The 16,551-nt window shown below is 40.5% G+C and overlaps 2 protein-coding genes across 2 annotated transcripts; both read right to left on the reverse strand.

Annotated features, from left to right (window-relative positions):
- Window positions 1–6,735, reverse strand: chic1 (cysteine-rich hydrophobic domain 1). Its single transcript, XM_061079333.1, has 6 exons — window positions 6,572–6,735; window positions 4,090–4,144; window positions 2,959–3,114; window positions 2,526–2,582; window positions 2,014–2,073; window positions 1–1,439 (listed from the first exon to the last, which is right to left on the reverse strand). Exons 1-6 carry the CDS (start codon window positions 6,694–6,696, stop codon window positions 1,389–1,391), a joined length of 504 nt encoding a protein of 167 aa, XP_060935316.1. The 5' UTR covers window positions 6,697–6,735; the 3' UTR covers window positions 1–1,388.
- Window positions 6,736–8,266: 1,531 nt separating this feature from the next.
- Window positions 8,267–11,487, reverse strand: cdx4 (caudal type homeobox 4). Its single transcript, XM_061079185.1, has 3 exons — window positions 11,055–11,487; window positions 9,417–9,562; window positions 8,267–8,497 (listed from the first exon to the last, which is right to left on the reverse strand). Exons 1-3 carry the CDS (start codon window positions 11,485–11,487, stop codon window positions 8,267–8,269), a joined length of 810 nt encoding a protein of 269 aa, XP_060935168.1.
- Between the last annotated feature and the right edge of the window lie 5,064 nt (window positions 11,488–16,551).

The raw sequence follows: 16,551 nt of genomic DNA on the forward strand, positions 1-16,551 counted from the left end.
TCAAAATTGACAATTTATTTTTCTCTCTCCATATGGGTCAAGTCATCATGATAAACATTTACATGGATTTGTAACAGGGACAACACTGGGTTAAGGGATTTGAAATGTCCTTGGTATAAGAGAACAGATTTCCACCTGCACGTCTCTGTGTTTCACCAACGAATCCAGAGGCACTCTAATACGACGCAATACAGCAATGTCTCCACTAACAGTCAGGAAAATAATACTAACACTGGACAGAGTGACTGGAACAAAGGAACCATCTGCTCAAAACACCATGTACTGTTGATGCATGTGCTTCTCACACATTAGGAGGACCAAACACGGCACAGGGAGAAGTACAAAACTATAAAAACTCAATGCAATGTCGGGTTAAAACTGAAAAAATAAACGAGTTAAAATATTTTTCTTTCTTCTGCACGTCAGGGAGCTGCTGATGCTTCTCAAGCTTTAAGAGATGATGAGTCATCGAATGACATCTTCATTGGCAAAAAACCACACAGGAACAAGCGCAGCTCTTGTTATTGGATTATTCAGGATTAGTTATAATCTCATATCCTGACTTTCTGCTGCGTTCAAGTGCAATAATCAGTCCTAACTCTGGCATCACTGTAACTATATGGCTTACAAGGTAAACAGGTCCATAAAAACTAGAAAGGTACATAGACATCTTTCATTCATCAAAACTATGGTACAACAATATATTGGCAAAAAAACTAAGTAGCTAAGTATCTTTATGTAAACAATGGAATACCACTGAATGTACAGCTTCTCCTAACGTTGTATATACAGATCAAGTTATTCTACGAGCTAGTTCCCATATACAGAGAATTACATGTCAAGAAAACACTGGGTGATGACGTACACCGCACGTCAGGCAATCTCAACCCATCCCATCTACTTGCAAAGAACTGGATTCAAAGAGAGGAAACCCAACGAACAGCGTTTGAATCTACAGACTTGAATTATCCGATACCTTCCTCCTCCTGTTACACGTTCAAAGAATTCTACATAAGGCAAGGATAGTCAAGGAAGGTGGAGGCATCACATTCTTTGCAAGGGATTACTGATATAACAGATGGGATACAGGCTGATGGTTATTTGGGGTAAATGCACTTTTTTGAAAAGTTTCGCATGTTTTGTCACGTGTAACAAAAAAATAAACTGACATCTGAGTGCAACAGAAGGGGACAAATCTAGTTCTGTCGGGAAAATGTGCAAAATCTGCTCTAAAGCAAAGTGACAGTGTTGCAAACGCACAAGGTACTGGGAGATGTACGGGTCGCCACTTGGAACACCAGTGCAGACCCTGACCTCCGACATACTGTATATACAAGGCACTAAGGATGAGATTCAAGGGCCACACGTCCAGTCGGATAACAGCCGCCTCAGTCCGGTCGGAATATAGGATATTTGGGTAAGAATTCTATAAGAATCACCTACAGAGGGAGAAAAGGAAAGATGTCAAAATACAACTGTGTTAACTACAGAAGACTATTATTCAATTTAGAGAACATTGGCTGATAATCTGGTATTAATCGCTCAGACTAAAGCTGCTTGCTTTCAGACAAGCACAACACATGCACATTTTCCTGAAATCTTCTGAAAGGCTGTATGTGAGAATGTAAATGTCAGTCTGTTGCGCCGGAATTTTTATAGAACTTTTCCTTTCAGTCCCCAAGTAAAATGTCCAACTGAACACATGTCATGTGAGAAGCAGCAGGAAAATGTGCAGAAAATGTACTATGAGCCCAGAGATGTTTTGATGACATTTCTGCAAAGACACGGACACACACACCAAAAACACAACGAAGATGTCAACAGGATTCAAAACACACACTTTGCTCAGTAGTAAAATAAATGTGGATTTCTCATTATTTTAATTTCATGTAAAATAAATAACTATAATCCACAAATTAATCAGTAATGAAATAATCACCAGGTGAAGCCCTAAACTGTCAAGTTATGTAATTTGCAGTAATGTATGTCCGATTTTTGTGACAGTGTACTTACATATTCCATCATGTTACTGCTTTCACATTTTCTTTTACTGAGTTTCCAGTGCAGACCCAGCTGATGAGATAAGACACAGGCACATGAATGAACATCTCACACACAAACACACAATCACACACAAACACACAATCACACACACAAACAGTCAAAGGAAAATCTGTCTGAAATCTCCCCTTCAGTGTCAGGGGAATTTAGGAGCAGGGGCTGTCTGGTCTCACCGAGGTCAAACGGTGGCCAGACACCCTGAAGAGTTTCCTTTATGCCTGTGCACAGCTACTAGCTGTAATTTGTTGCTGCGAGACAAAACAAAATTAACACCGCATTTTAGAGTTGACCTCAGCGTCCCTCTCAGACCTCGAGCACCAAATCTAAGGCAAACAGCTTTGAGGCTCTCGAGAGTTTTCAAAGACAGACTAATGGTGATGATCCATCATGAAGATACTCCGCCGCACGCTGACAGACAATCACTTTCTCACAGGTGCTTATGTGTAATTTGTTCACTCTCTTACCTTGTGGTATAATCTGTTATTTTCCCACTCTAACAGCTTCTGAATCGACCGTCGTGTCTGTTGGACGAGAGAAACACAAGCAGGATTCTTTACGCGGTCACTTTTTGCACTTAAACATGTTCGAGTAAACAGCCACGGTGTAAGGATTTATGGACTGAAGTCACATTTTACCAGCTTGTAATTTCCACTTTGTAGCCAGTAATTCGGTGTGGTGGGTAAGGCCACCTTTAAAGGACACACCCTTGAGCTGGGCTGGAGCTGTGTGGCGCAATGCATCATTTCTACACAGAGCCACTAATTGAACACGAGTTGTTATTACCCTCTACACTTAGACCAATGCGGCTGAATTGCTACAACAGCCCCTGAGTAATCACTGCTGATGTAAGGGAGAGTTAAAATGTCCGCGTGTCGTCACGGGCGGTGTGGGACTCACTCTCTTGTTGAGGCAGATGACCGGCCATAGACTGCAGCCCACTGTACAGCAGCAGCACAGGCAGCCGCACAGGAGCCACTTCACATTCACGGGCAAGTTCTTCTTCAGACAAGCGTTCACCCTGCTGATGCTGGTTTTAAATTCCTCTGGTGCTACCTAGGAAAAGAAAAAGAGAAACTATGTAATAAACAGTTCCTTTTTTAATCAGAGAATTGAGGCATGAAGCAAACATCTTAGAAGGACAATGGGTAAGATAAGTGTTGTTGTGGTTGTTAGAGATGACATGAAAGATTCCTACTTTCTCAAGAGAAAACCTGAGCGCAGAGATCAAAGGGCTGGAGAAGAGCAACAGGTAGATATTTGCAGATGTTGTCCAGAGATGAGATGAGATCTCTGAATGCAATGGCTCTGACTCGCTAACCGAGCTCTAGTCTGTTCAAGGCAAGGAGGGATTCAAAGGAGAGATAAGCTCAGTGCCTGTGGCAGCGACGGTCAAACAACTTGAATGGATGCTCATTCCACGCTGAGTCTGTACGCCATAAAACAGGGGTCGTAATCTTTTATGACAGGATGCAAAGGTCTCTTTGCAAACAGCCCAAGACCTCGGAATAAAGCCCAGCAGGGCCTGATCTGCACCCTTCAATCATCATAATTGTGGCCTCATCCATCACGTCACCCTGGGTCACAATACCGAAGGTACTTTTTATGGGCCCACACTTCCCTCAGCCAGCTCTTACCCCTGCAGCCTTTTTGTGTTTCTGTGTCTGACCCAGGAAGCTTTCCGGCGGAGTCTTCATTTCATTATTTTATCACCTGGAGTTGGACCCTTCAAAACACTGGGGTCGCCGTCAACGGAGACCCAAAGACGGCTTACTCATTTACAGAGCTGGACAGCAGCACATTCAGGCTCTTTTCTATGCAGCTGTGGTGCGTTGCTTGAAATGCTTCTCGGTGAGATCAGACCCACTTGGAGAGGTTTGAATGGGGAGGTTTGGGGAAGTTGGGGCTGTTAAAGGCCCAAAAGAACAAAAGAATCACTGTGGGTTGAATTGCTTAATTCTTCCCACTTGGAATTGAACAGCAAAGCAGCCTGCGAGACCGACTAGCAAGGAAACCAAAAAGCAACAGTACCTTTCCCGTGAGAACAGAGGGAAACTCTGTATCAAATCTGTTGCTCAGTCCAAACCTGAGAAGAAGAAGAAATAAACAAATTCAATGAATAAATCAAATACAATCAAATTTAGAAAATGTGTTTTTACTATAACTGTAATGAGAACTAAAGTAATCCACAGCAAGTGCAGAAATATATTGTTTGATGCATGATGAGACTTAACATGCTGTTGAGTGCATTAAATCACATATAACGCATTATTATTTATACTGTAGCTCTTCATGTGAACAGATTAAATCAGTCAAGGGAAGTAAATGTTATCATAATACCAACAAACCATTAAAATAATTAATAATCATCAATATCATCATCTCTTAACATAAAATCCCTTCAAACATCCAATACATTATTTATATCCTAACTATAAATAGGACGATCATCACAGAGCCCTGATCTCCACATTGGGGAGTCAGTCTGGGATCATATGAAGAAACAGAAACTTCTCCAAGATGCTTTAACAAACTACCTAGATAAAAACAATCGGCTTTTACTTTAGAAAACTGGCGCCATTCTAAAGGCAAATGGTGGACGAATCAAATAATGGCTGGATTTACTTTTTATTTTGACCTTTAACTTAATGGTTTGCTAAATATTGTCCATATGCAGATGTGTTCACAGCCTTGTGTGAACCAGAGGAAACATTTCTTTGGGTTAAAAAGATGTAGAAGTTGAAGAATTGGAAACAAGACAGAAGTAAGCTGAGGTGCAGTTTGACCTCTTTCTAGAGTTCTCATTGGACATATTGTTTAAGCTGAATCACCTTCAGCTTCTTTTCCCTTCATAATTATATTTCCTCTTGTATTTAACTTCCCTGAGAACGGTTCATCTTAACGTGACTTGATTAGACAAAGCTCATCAACAACAGAACTCATGTGAGCGGTCACAGATATAAGATCTGCATGCAAGGCTGGCAAACACAGATGACACCTACAGTGTGTAATCGGGTTAATGTTATGATGAAGGTGAGGGGAGATCTGACCATGTTCACATTAACATTTACCGAGAGATTTCAAATGGGAAATCAGCCATCAATTGAGGTCCTAACTATTCACATGTCTAACTTCTAACTTCTGAGACCAACAGTTGCATCTGAAAACTATATAATTAACCAAATAATCCATCTGTTGGTTTCTCTATTGCTATTATTTAGACAATAACACCAAAATCTGGCAAAAATGCCCATCACAACTTTGCAGGATCAAACATGGTGTTTTCAGATCTCTTACTTTGTTTGACTTAAAGTCCAAAACTATAATATCAGTGACAAACAAACGTCCACATCCGCAAAACTATTTAATTTATATTTACTCATGGAAAATAAAAGCATTTGAGAAAACTGGAATCAGACCAAATCTGACCCAGATTCACATTGTCTGCTTCAAAATTGTCTGAAACTTTTGATCGATTATCAAAACAGCTTCAGATTATTTTCCTGACCAATCAGCTGTTCAAGTAATGAGGTGAGGTGAGTGGAGCAGGAAGTTGGAACTATGAGAGTAATTTAATACAAATGTGAAGTAGCGTCAAATAGCAGTAAAAACAAATCTAGAGAATAGTTAAAGGAAGACAGTCAGACTTGTGAGTCATAGACAAGTCTGACTGTCACGTTGCTAGACGACCACTATGTTTGGACTGAAACAATCGATCGATTATCAAAACAGCTTCAGGTTATTTGTCTGGGAATCCACTCACTGACCAATCAGCTGATGAGTAGAGCAGGAAGTTCAAACTATGATATATATGTAATACAAATGTGAAATAGCGTCAAATAGCAGTAAAAACAAATCTAAAGAACAGTTAAAGGAAGTGAATACAGATGTTAACGTAGCGATGATGGTGTAAGAAACACAAACACTCTGCTCTGTGACAACGTGACAGTCAGACTTGTGAGTCATAGACAAGTCTGACTGTCACGTTGCTAGACGACCACTATGTTTGCTCCAAAATGGACTGAAACAATTGATCGATTATCAAAACAGCTTCAGGTTATTTGTCTGGGCATCCACTCACTGACCAATCAGCTGATGAGTGGCGCAGGAAGTTTGAACTATGAGATTTATGTAATACAAACGTTAAATAGCGTCAAATAGCAGTAAAAACAAATCTAAGGAATAGTTAAAGGAAGTGAATACAGATGTTGAGGTAGCGATGATGGTGTTATTAACACTCTGCTCTGTGACAACATGACAGTCAGACGTGTGGCTGTCGGGGCAACACATGTAAAAAACTTGCCTACTAATGACTATCGGTTGCTAGACTGCCATGGTGTCGTGGTTGCCATGGGGACACGGCGTTGTTGGCGTTAGTTTAGCTCGTTGTGATTTTAGCTGTTGTGATTTGCGTTAGCTCGCATGCTAGCATCGGGCTAACGACAACCAAGTGTCTGTCTGCCCCCCCCCCCCCCCACCGGGGACAGACAGACACTCGCCCCCCCCCGCTTACACTGTGATGTGTCCGGCCCCTCGCATCACCACGGGCTCCGGACAGTGTCCGGACAGCGGCTCCTCGCTCGCTACGCGCTCGTCCTCCTCGTCTTCCAGCTCGTAAATGGTATCAAAGTCCGCCATGTTGGGCAGTGACGTCTGCGTGACGTCTGCGATCCGGGGACGCGCACGGTGGCCGGAGCGGGAGCGCGCAGGAGCGGGCGGAGCAGAGCGAGCGTTCACGAGAAGCCGAGTAGAGAATAAAATTAAAACTTCATCAATGTGAGGAATCAGGAGGGATAAGGGACACATTTACCTTTTACATGATATTTATACATTTAAATGCTGCACTTGGAATTTGTTTTAAATGATAAAGTTATGGACTAAACTAGTAGAAGTCCTTAGAAAGCTGCTGACGACAGGTCACCTGATGACGTTAACCTTAAAAGGAGCTTATATTTAATTTGTTCACTTGAATTCTTCATCTGCTTTAATGAAATTATGGGTCAAACTAAAACAAACATTAGATCACTACTTGTGCTGTTAGTTTTCAGGTGGTCTCTTTAAAACTATTGAATATAATGACTATATTAAACTAACTACTTCATGGACTTCTTTACAGTTTGCTGGTTTTAAATTGTGCAAAGTCTGGCAACAAACCACTGAGTGTGATGCGAAGTACTTTCCTCATTTTGCAGCTATAGCCACAGTATGATTCTTCTTTGAACTTTGGATAAAGAGACATATATCTTAAGAGTTCACTTTGAGTAATTCCAATCAGAAAAGTAGACACATTGGATTAATAAGAGAGCCTCTTCTAACTTTGTTGGAGAATAATTTAGCTGCAGATCTAGATTTATTCCCACACACAAAGGTGCCTTTGGTGTTTTTTTAAATTCCATTTCCCCAGGTGTATATCAATATGAAAATGGAATTAACCAATCAGAAAAAGTACCTAAAAATAATAAGGCTGCATCTAAAAGAAATCAGGCTGATGCCTTATTATTTTGAGATGCTTTACTCGTCTTGCACAGTTGCATGTGTATTGGTTTCAGTATCAACCAATGAAAAACATTGATTTTAAGCCCTGAGTGGTAGGTATTAAATCCCCTATCGACTTAACATACAAATCAACCTTTACGTAAATGTGACCCAGACTTTGAAGAACTCAAAAATTCTCCAAATGTAAAAATAAATGACAGGTGTAGACCCACTGCAAAAAAAGAAAAGCATTTTATTTACATTTTGAAAGTTGCCATGAAAAGTTCACCTGCTGTTCTCTGCACATGTGGATACAACTGTGCTGATAAACATGTGAATGATTTGTCAGGTCAGAGCAGTTTGTCCAGTGACATGAGCTCCACACAATCCACCTTAAATCTTCCTTTGAAAGGCCCCTCCACTCTCTACTATTTTATTCACAAACACTTCGTCACATACAAAAGAAAAAGCATATTTTATATTTTAATAACTCACAAAACAATTTAAAGCTTTTAAGTTTGAAACAAGTTGGTTTTTTTACGTTTTTTTTCTCAAATCCCCACATTATTAGAACTATTCTATAAAAAGCCATATTTGAAGAACCTCCAGCATTTCGTTGCTATAAATCACGTGTGTTTTCATCCACAGCTTTGTGCGTCAGGAGTTCGGATCAAGTGTCCTGTCAGCGTGTCGGAGTGCTCACTTTGGTATCATGGTCCAGAGGGTGAACTCTTCACAGAGTCACACTCACTTGCTGTATATTCCTGATAGATGGCAAGGTGTTCATCTGAGGGGGGTACAGGGAGCCGTGGATGTCCGTGGGGCTGAGGGACCCCGGCACCGGCAGGGGGCTCACCGAGCCCGGGTCACTGTGCACGGACCCGCCGCTGCCGTCAGACTGACCCAACTTCTTCTTGATCATCTTCCTCTCCTTGGCTCTGCGGTTCTGGAACCAGATTTTCACCTGGAAACACACGAAGACAAAATTCAGTTATTTAAATTAAATTAAATTAAACCCCTTATAATGCTCTTTAGGGAAAAAGATGAACAACAACAGTGCACATTACAGCCTATAAGCTTGGACTATATTTTAAGTCCCGAACTATTATAAACTAAACCCCAAGTCAAAATTGCACAAATAAGATTGAAATTTTAATGGAAACTATTATGCCTTGCTGAATTATTGAGCAGATAAAAACTCATAATCGTATTGATAGAGAAAAGATATATATATAGGCTAACTGCACAGTGAACATTAAATATACATTTTAGCTTAGCATTCTTGTTTAGCCTCCAAGGAACAGAAAATACAACATGATTTATTAAATTAGAATAAAATAACTATCAACAGGTTAACAGGACAAACTACCAAATAACAATAATGACAAAACATCTTGAATAATGAATACAGTTCCCCATTTTCTATCTGCTATTTAATGATGTGTTCCAAAATAATTGATAATATCAAGCCACATTTAGTAAGTGCACTGAAATTATATTTAAACCTGTAATTGTACATTTGTTTGTGGAGATTAAATCATTAAACATAACATTTATTTAAAAAAATAATAACTTTAGACAATTTACCAGGGGCTTAGATAAAGGTAAAAATGTATTTAAGTCCACGAATGTCAACATATAAACGAAATATCTCTGTTATAATGTTGATGTGTGGTTTTTTAGGCCTCACTTTTATAAAGTCACACATGTGAAAGAAGCCTTCGTTGCAATACGGTGTCTCCAATTAAACGCACATATCCTGGGCTGTACAATAATTTGACATATATTTGAAGTATTTATTGCCTCCCTCTGGAATGAAAACGAAGTACTTAGACAGTTGGACATAAGTATGTAGACAGTTGGACAGAAGTATTTAGACATACCTGTCTTTCCGACAGGCCGAGGTTGACAGCCAGCTCAGATTTCCTCCTGATGGTGATGTATCTGTTGAAATGAAACTCCTTCTCCAGCTCCAGCCGCTGATGGTCTGTGTACACTACCCTGTACTTCTCCTTCGTTCTTGTTTTACCTGAAAGAAACAAAATTGAAGCATTAAAAACACAACATGGGGAAAAAAAATTCTCAAGGAAGGCAGCCGAGTGTTTGAACTGGATTTACACACAGGAGGCTGCATGCCAGGACCGGCCTATCTGCGCACTGCATCTTTATTAGCTGCGTCTCTTGCTCCACATCTCTGCTTTATCTGCAGATACGCAAATGGAGCTTTTTGATGTTTCTTTGATGACAGCTGTAGCAGAGTGAATTTCAAACAGCCACGAGTCGGGCCAACTGACAAGTTAGAAAGAAACAAGAGATGCAGCCGATAAGAGAAGAGGCTTTTATTCTGCGTAAAACACCTCCAGACAGCACCGTGGTTATATTGCAACAGTTCGACCTGTTTTACACTTTTATAGGCGTGTGTGAAAGTGTCTGACTAGTTTTTATGTTTGCATGTCAAAAAAACAAATGACTGACAGTGATTCATGTTATCATAAACATGGATAAAACGCGTATTACTACCATAAACTGCAGCCATAATTATTATCAAATGAATTAATGTGGGGGTAAATTAAAGCTGTTTTATTGTGGGGATTGCAATTTCATTTTATTCGTTTTTGAAACTCTAATTTATTATTTTGGCCCACTGTCTGTGATGTTGTACTGAGCAGACCTCCAGTAATTTATTACTCCGCGTTTGAGGCCGTGTAGCTGTGAAAAGCGTCACTCTTTCCGGCAGTATAACTCCTCACAGAGGAAGAGAGGTTGGTGCATATCAAAGTGAAGAGGTGTTGAAAGCAAAGGCCGCCGCCTGGATATGACGGATACCACTCCACACACCAAACAACGTGACAGGGAAGTCGAGCTCACATCTCCAAGAATAATGACATTAACATCACAACTGGGCCTGGCGCCGATTCCTCGCACCTTCTCTCCACCACACGGAGAATATACAGTAGAACTCAGTAGAATGCAGTAGAACTACAGCTGGTCTGCAGGCCATATCAACCATCATGAGAAACCATGAATGGACACATTTGACTGATTCTACTGCTCTGTCTACTGTCTGATCCAATTCGCTTTTATTATTATTTGTCATTAAAAATTTTTAGGCTATTTATTTCGATTATTTCAACTATGTAGCTTAATAAATAGTACCATGTTACTACATTAACATGTTGACACTATAAACCTGAATGGAAACAGCCCGATCAGGCTTTAAGTGTTGTTCTTTCAGACTGCAACGAATTCCTTACCTCTTTCCACTTTTGACATTTTTCCAACTTAATTTTATCCCATTGACGCTCACCTCTACTCTTTAATTTAATTAATTCGATTGTACAATTTATTTAAAGTGACAAGGAAGTGTCTAAATAAAGGGAGCAATAATTATCAACAAGAACTGTGCGTAAAACCCTTTTTACGCACACAAACCAAAAGCTCATCATGCGAGTCTGCGCCGAGTGCATCAGCCCCATTAAATAACATTATTTTGACACAATTGCTTATGGTGTGGAACTCACCTGTAGAAGACGATTGCGCAGTTTTACTCATCCACTGGTACGAATTGCGTCTTTCTCTGTCAGGAGAAAGTTGTGCAACATTAACGTCCGGCGGCGGCGGTAACACCGCAGAACCCGGAGGATGCATGTGACCGTACTCAGAGGAGCAGTAAGGGGACGGTCCGGGAGACGAGTTGTTCATGGGTGTAGGTATTGTGTTAGGGGGTCCCAGACTATACGCGCCCCAGTCTTCTCTCGGGGCCCCATAAGTAGGTCCCCAACTCCCCGCGGACTGTGCGTGCGTTTCCATGTTTGGCACATGATGGTATCCCGTAAAGTCGGGATATTGTGGAGTGGAAACGAAGTTCTGTGGAGGCAGATTGATGCTGGATCTTCTCACTGGGCCTTGGTGATACATGCCGGTTTCTTTATCCAGTAGGTATCCCACATACATGTTTTGAACAGAAAACAATGGAACGAGTGAAAGCAGCAGAGGGGGTGATGAGGCCTGTTTTAAGGCGACATTGTTGCCCTAAAACTCTAAAAAGAAAAATCAATCCTGTGTTTTTTTATAGTCCAGATGGGTTCCTCAAGAGAAATGCAGCGAATAGGTCCAGTCTGTCCTCAGTCTAACATGATGTGTCTCTGTTGACAAGATGGTAAAGGTATACTGAGACCAGCCTGACGTCAGCTCACTCCTCAACTCCTGGAGATATGCATCCAAATGAGAGTGACCGGTGCGGCCGGCCCAGCTGTCCCCTTGCGCCTGTCCTGCAGCGCGTCATCAGCTGACAGTGGGCCTATCCTGAACCTGAGCTCGGTTTCTGCGTGAATAAATTAACACCACAGCCAATCAGCTGCTCAAGCTTCACGGGCCTGCAAAGAGCCCGAGGACACGCGTGCACTAATGCATCCAGCAAAAAGGCCAGTGCGTAATTACGCACAGATACTTTTATTATCTTGGGCTTCATTCACTTTCTTTGGACAATAAATTTAGTTTGAGCATAATGACAGATTATAGTTGGACAGTTTTATCCAGTGACATTAATCCAGTGAGCCACAGACCTGTCACTGTGGGAACCTCCAACCACACTTCACACTGAATCCCAGTTTGATTTAAGATATTCACTTGCAAACGAGGTGCAAAGTATGAGCGACTTTCTTTCTGGGAGCGAGCCGCAGCTTTAGTATTCCGTGTTCACACCTCAAGGTCGCACTTCACAGCTAATTCCGGTTACAAGGAAACTCCGACGACCCCCTCTGTGACAAACAGCGGCCTGCGACACATCACTCACTGCTGTCTCCTGCAATTACACTCGACTTATTTTTCTTTTTCCTCTCTGGTGGGTTTTTTTCATGTCCAACATGTGTCACAGGTCTCAGGGAACGAACCACTCAATTAATCCAAAAACTGAGTTTTAAAAACGCAACTCCACTCAGTATTTTGGTCCATTTGGGCATTTATTCAGCCTTTTCTCACATTTAATCCAAGAAGTTAATTCAGTTGAAGAAATAACAAACTCAAACATAATTTCAATGCTTTTGTTTTTTAAATCTAAACTTAATATGAGGTCCACATGTGTTTCTCAGAATCATCATAAAAGTTCGATGGCATGGTCCACCACCCCCAGGAGCACACACTTATTATTCTTATATATTTTTTTTGTCTGCCTGTATTCTCATATTGTTTCATGTAATTTCCTGATATTCTCCTGGAGAACTCTGCAGGTGTCTGTGTGCTCGTTTAGCAGAGCTGTCTAAATGACTTGACTAAAAGTCCAATGAAAAAAAGTCATAAATGTTCATGGGCGTCTCTGAAGCATCTGTTTATTGACCACAAAATATTTATGAGACAATCTGTGACAGTCCACGGTCAGCCTATGATCTGTTGGGTCCAGAATGACAGCTTGTTTACTTATTTATATATTTATTTATTTATCTATTAATCAATCAATCAATCAATCAATCAATCATTCAATCAAATTTGTTTGTATAGCCCATATTTGCAAATCACAATTTGTCTCACAGGGTTTAACAAGGTGCAACATGCTCTGACCTTTAAATTCTGCCATTTCTCTATTTGTTCTTGCAGGCCTAAGCAGAGACTTTACACTAGAATAGTGTTAAGCCTTCATAATAAATGTGTAAACCTTCTTGTTAACGTACTAGGTTTGTAGGCCTGTGTCAAGGTGTTTATTTATTATTGATGAATTCTGTTCATGTAACGTCTTCATGCAGCACATGACAGTGAGGACACAGGTCAGATCAGGCCTCTTGAGAACTGACTCACCGAATCAACTCTGTAGGAACTTCATGGCCATGTCAATACAGTTGACAACATTTCCTATTGGACTATTTTCTCATCAATGTTCACAGTCAGGTACCACCCCAGTTTATCTCTTTGTTTTTATACATGTGTATTTTATCCTTTTAATTTCTCTTGACCTCTTTATTCTACTCTTTACAATCTATTTTTATTCAGCTTGAGAATTGTTTCAAACTGTTTCAATTGTGTCTCTGTGTTGTTTTATTGTCCCTTGAATCTTACTCTGTGTAATGAAATGGGTTTTATGAATGAAACTGTCTTGTTTTCATACATGTTCACAGACATGACTTTTTCTCCTGTGAAATCTTCTCGACTGAGGATTCCCACTCGCTGCTGCCCCCTTGCGGACGTCTACAAACCTACAGCTGTTGTGATTAAAGTGGTGACTGGTTAAATCTCTGTGTCCACGCGTCAGAGGATTCACCACAAGGGGGCAGCCTCCACCCACACACAACATGTGTACCACGTTACACAGCAGCATTTCAAAATGCCTCATACAGATGGTTGTGTTTCCGATGACAGGAAGTTACTGAAACAATCCCACAAACCACAAAGACTGTAAACTTTTTGATATTTAATGAGACAACAATGAGTCGAACAAACTGTAACATCCTGTCATTAGTAAACGTTGTTATTCACATCATGTTTTATCCTCAACTGCACTTAAAGGTTCAGTGTGTGAGATTTAGGTGAAATGGATCTATTGACTGAACTGGAATAATCCTAGTCATGTTTTAACGAGTGTGTTTCATCTAAATTGTACGAATTGTTGTTTTCTTGAGAATGAAACCTTTATATTTAAATACCATATATTAACATGGGGGGCGGTTCCTCTCTATGGAGGCTGCCATGTTTTTTACAGTAGCCCAAACTGGACAAACTAAACATTTTTGAGTTTTTATGACAATCAAAAGCTCCCACTGGTTCTCTTTCATGTTTGGAAGGGGAGGGTGAGGTGAGAGGTGTTCAGCTGCAACATGAAACTTCTTCACTCTGATTTTGAGCTCTGTGTTTAAGATGATTCTTGTGACACCCTCATGAGCCACATGTCAACAAGAAGCTCGAGGAGAAAATATTTTTGTGTTGGTCTGTATGTCTAATCGCATTCATCTGTTTTGAATCAATGTAAAGTCTTGATTCAGAAGCAGTGATCATGTGTCATCACGGCTTTGGTCATACAATATCTCGCTTATTATGATTCAGTCTATATGACATAATCACTTAAGTCTGTTATTCAACAAAAAGACACTTGGTCCGAAGTTACAGATTAAATAGACAAGACTGTCACAGGAATAAAATCTCAACTGTGGCCTATTTAAAAGTCACATCTTTCATGAGGTTAAGCAACTCAGTGTGTTCATCCATCCATCCATCCATCCGTCCATCCATCCATCCATCCATCCATCCATCCATCCATCCATCCATCCATCCATCCATCCATCCATCCATCCATCCATCCATCCATCCATCCATCCACCCACTCCAGTAGTGAGATCAAACTATATTTTTTATAAAGTCTCTACTATAATACTCAATTCCTCGATTGTGTTCTGAGTATCGAAGTCCATTTTTCACTTCTCAGTCGCCAGCTGATTACATCTGGGTGCTTGTACACAGGGATGGGGTCATGGTTTAATGTTTTAAATTCAGGTGTCTCTCACTGAAGGGATGTGACCTTCCATTAACAAACTGGTCGTGGATTCACTAGATGGCGCAATTGAGTTAGTTATGAGCTGCATTCCCGTCTTCTAACAGATGTGCAGAAATAAATTCCTTAGCTGTTGATCATTAAAACACTGGATTCAACCTAAATATTATATATATTATAATGAAGTGACTGAGATAAAATATACTAAGCACATAGGTAGTTTATTGAAGAAAAGAATGACAGAGTGGCTGTGATACTTTCCAGGCCAATTTGCTGCGTCACACTGAGTGATTCTGGGCTCAGGCTCAACTGAAGTGTAACACCAGTCTGACTGCAAAGCTGTGGACAAATTGCAGCAGCTCTCATAAAGCACCGACCTGGAGCAGCCTCACACATCAGTCAGAAATCACATGTTGGTTATTACTCTGGTTCTCTGGTCTCTGCCGGATCCAGGTCCTGAGGTCATTGACAACTTTATTCTTTACCATCTTTACACAGATGGGACGGACACGTATTCGGTCCCTCTATAAGTTTGGTCCGACATATTACAGCTTCTGTGATCGGTTTGGGAGAGTCACACTTACAATGAGAGGGATCAGAGTTAAGATTCAGCATATTTAAAATCCAACCTTTAGTTTCATCTGCATACTATATTATATAAAATGTACTTCCAGTTTCTGGCTATATACAAATGTGTATAAAAGAAAATGACAGCAATACTCAAATATCCAAAAGTAACATTGGTATTTCCCTGAGCTCAGCACAGGGTCCATGTAGTAAATAAGTGACAGTTGGGGGTGAAGCAGCTCAAGAATTCAGTTTGTTGCGTAACTGCATTGATGTTATTGAAGTGGCTGCAGCGCTCGGCAGGACCAGGACCATCTGCTACTATTTTTAGAGAAGGGGTCTGCATGGCTGGGACACAGGCCACCGATCCTCTGTTTGTCGTCTGTAATGTAAAACACATGGACAGTGATGCAGCAGCCATGTTTCAGGGTTTTGGTCAGAAAATAGATTTTGGCGAGATTGTGAGAAATGTTTACGTTCACAAGCTGTTATTGTTTTGCAGAAGAGTGAAGATGTTTTACATCAAGGGGGTTTCAAGGAATTCAGGCAATTTACGAGGGTGGGGGTGGGGGGGCATCAAAGAAACATAATGAACAAATTCAGCATTTCCAGAGGACGCTCGACTTTTTTAATTTGACCTAAAAAATTTTATGCTCAAAAGATTTTAAACGAAAATTTGATTGACACAGTGATGAAAAGATAATATAAAACAATAAGAAATAAGGCTGTTGACATTTACACTGTCAATCGAGCATCAATCTTTAATTATAATAATTATAAATATTATAGTGCTTGAACTCACAATAATTCAGGGTTATCATCAATAAACACATAGTAATGTAGGACACCTTCCCCTGATGATCATGTTCCCTGTCCTGACCCAGACAGGCAGATGGACGGCCTATTGATGTTGCATGTTTCAGTTAATGTGGAATTTCTTTTTCTGTCTCATAGATCTCTCCTATTGAAAAATATAA

The sequence above is a fragment of the Limanda limanda genome, chromosome 10 (assembly GCF_963576545.1).
Source record: "Limanda limanda chromosome 10, fLimLim1.1, whole genome shotgun sequence".
Lineage (NCBI taxonomy): Eukaryota > Metazoa > Chordata > Actinopteri > Pleuronectiformes > Pleuronectidae > Limanda > Limanda limanda.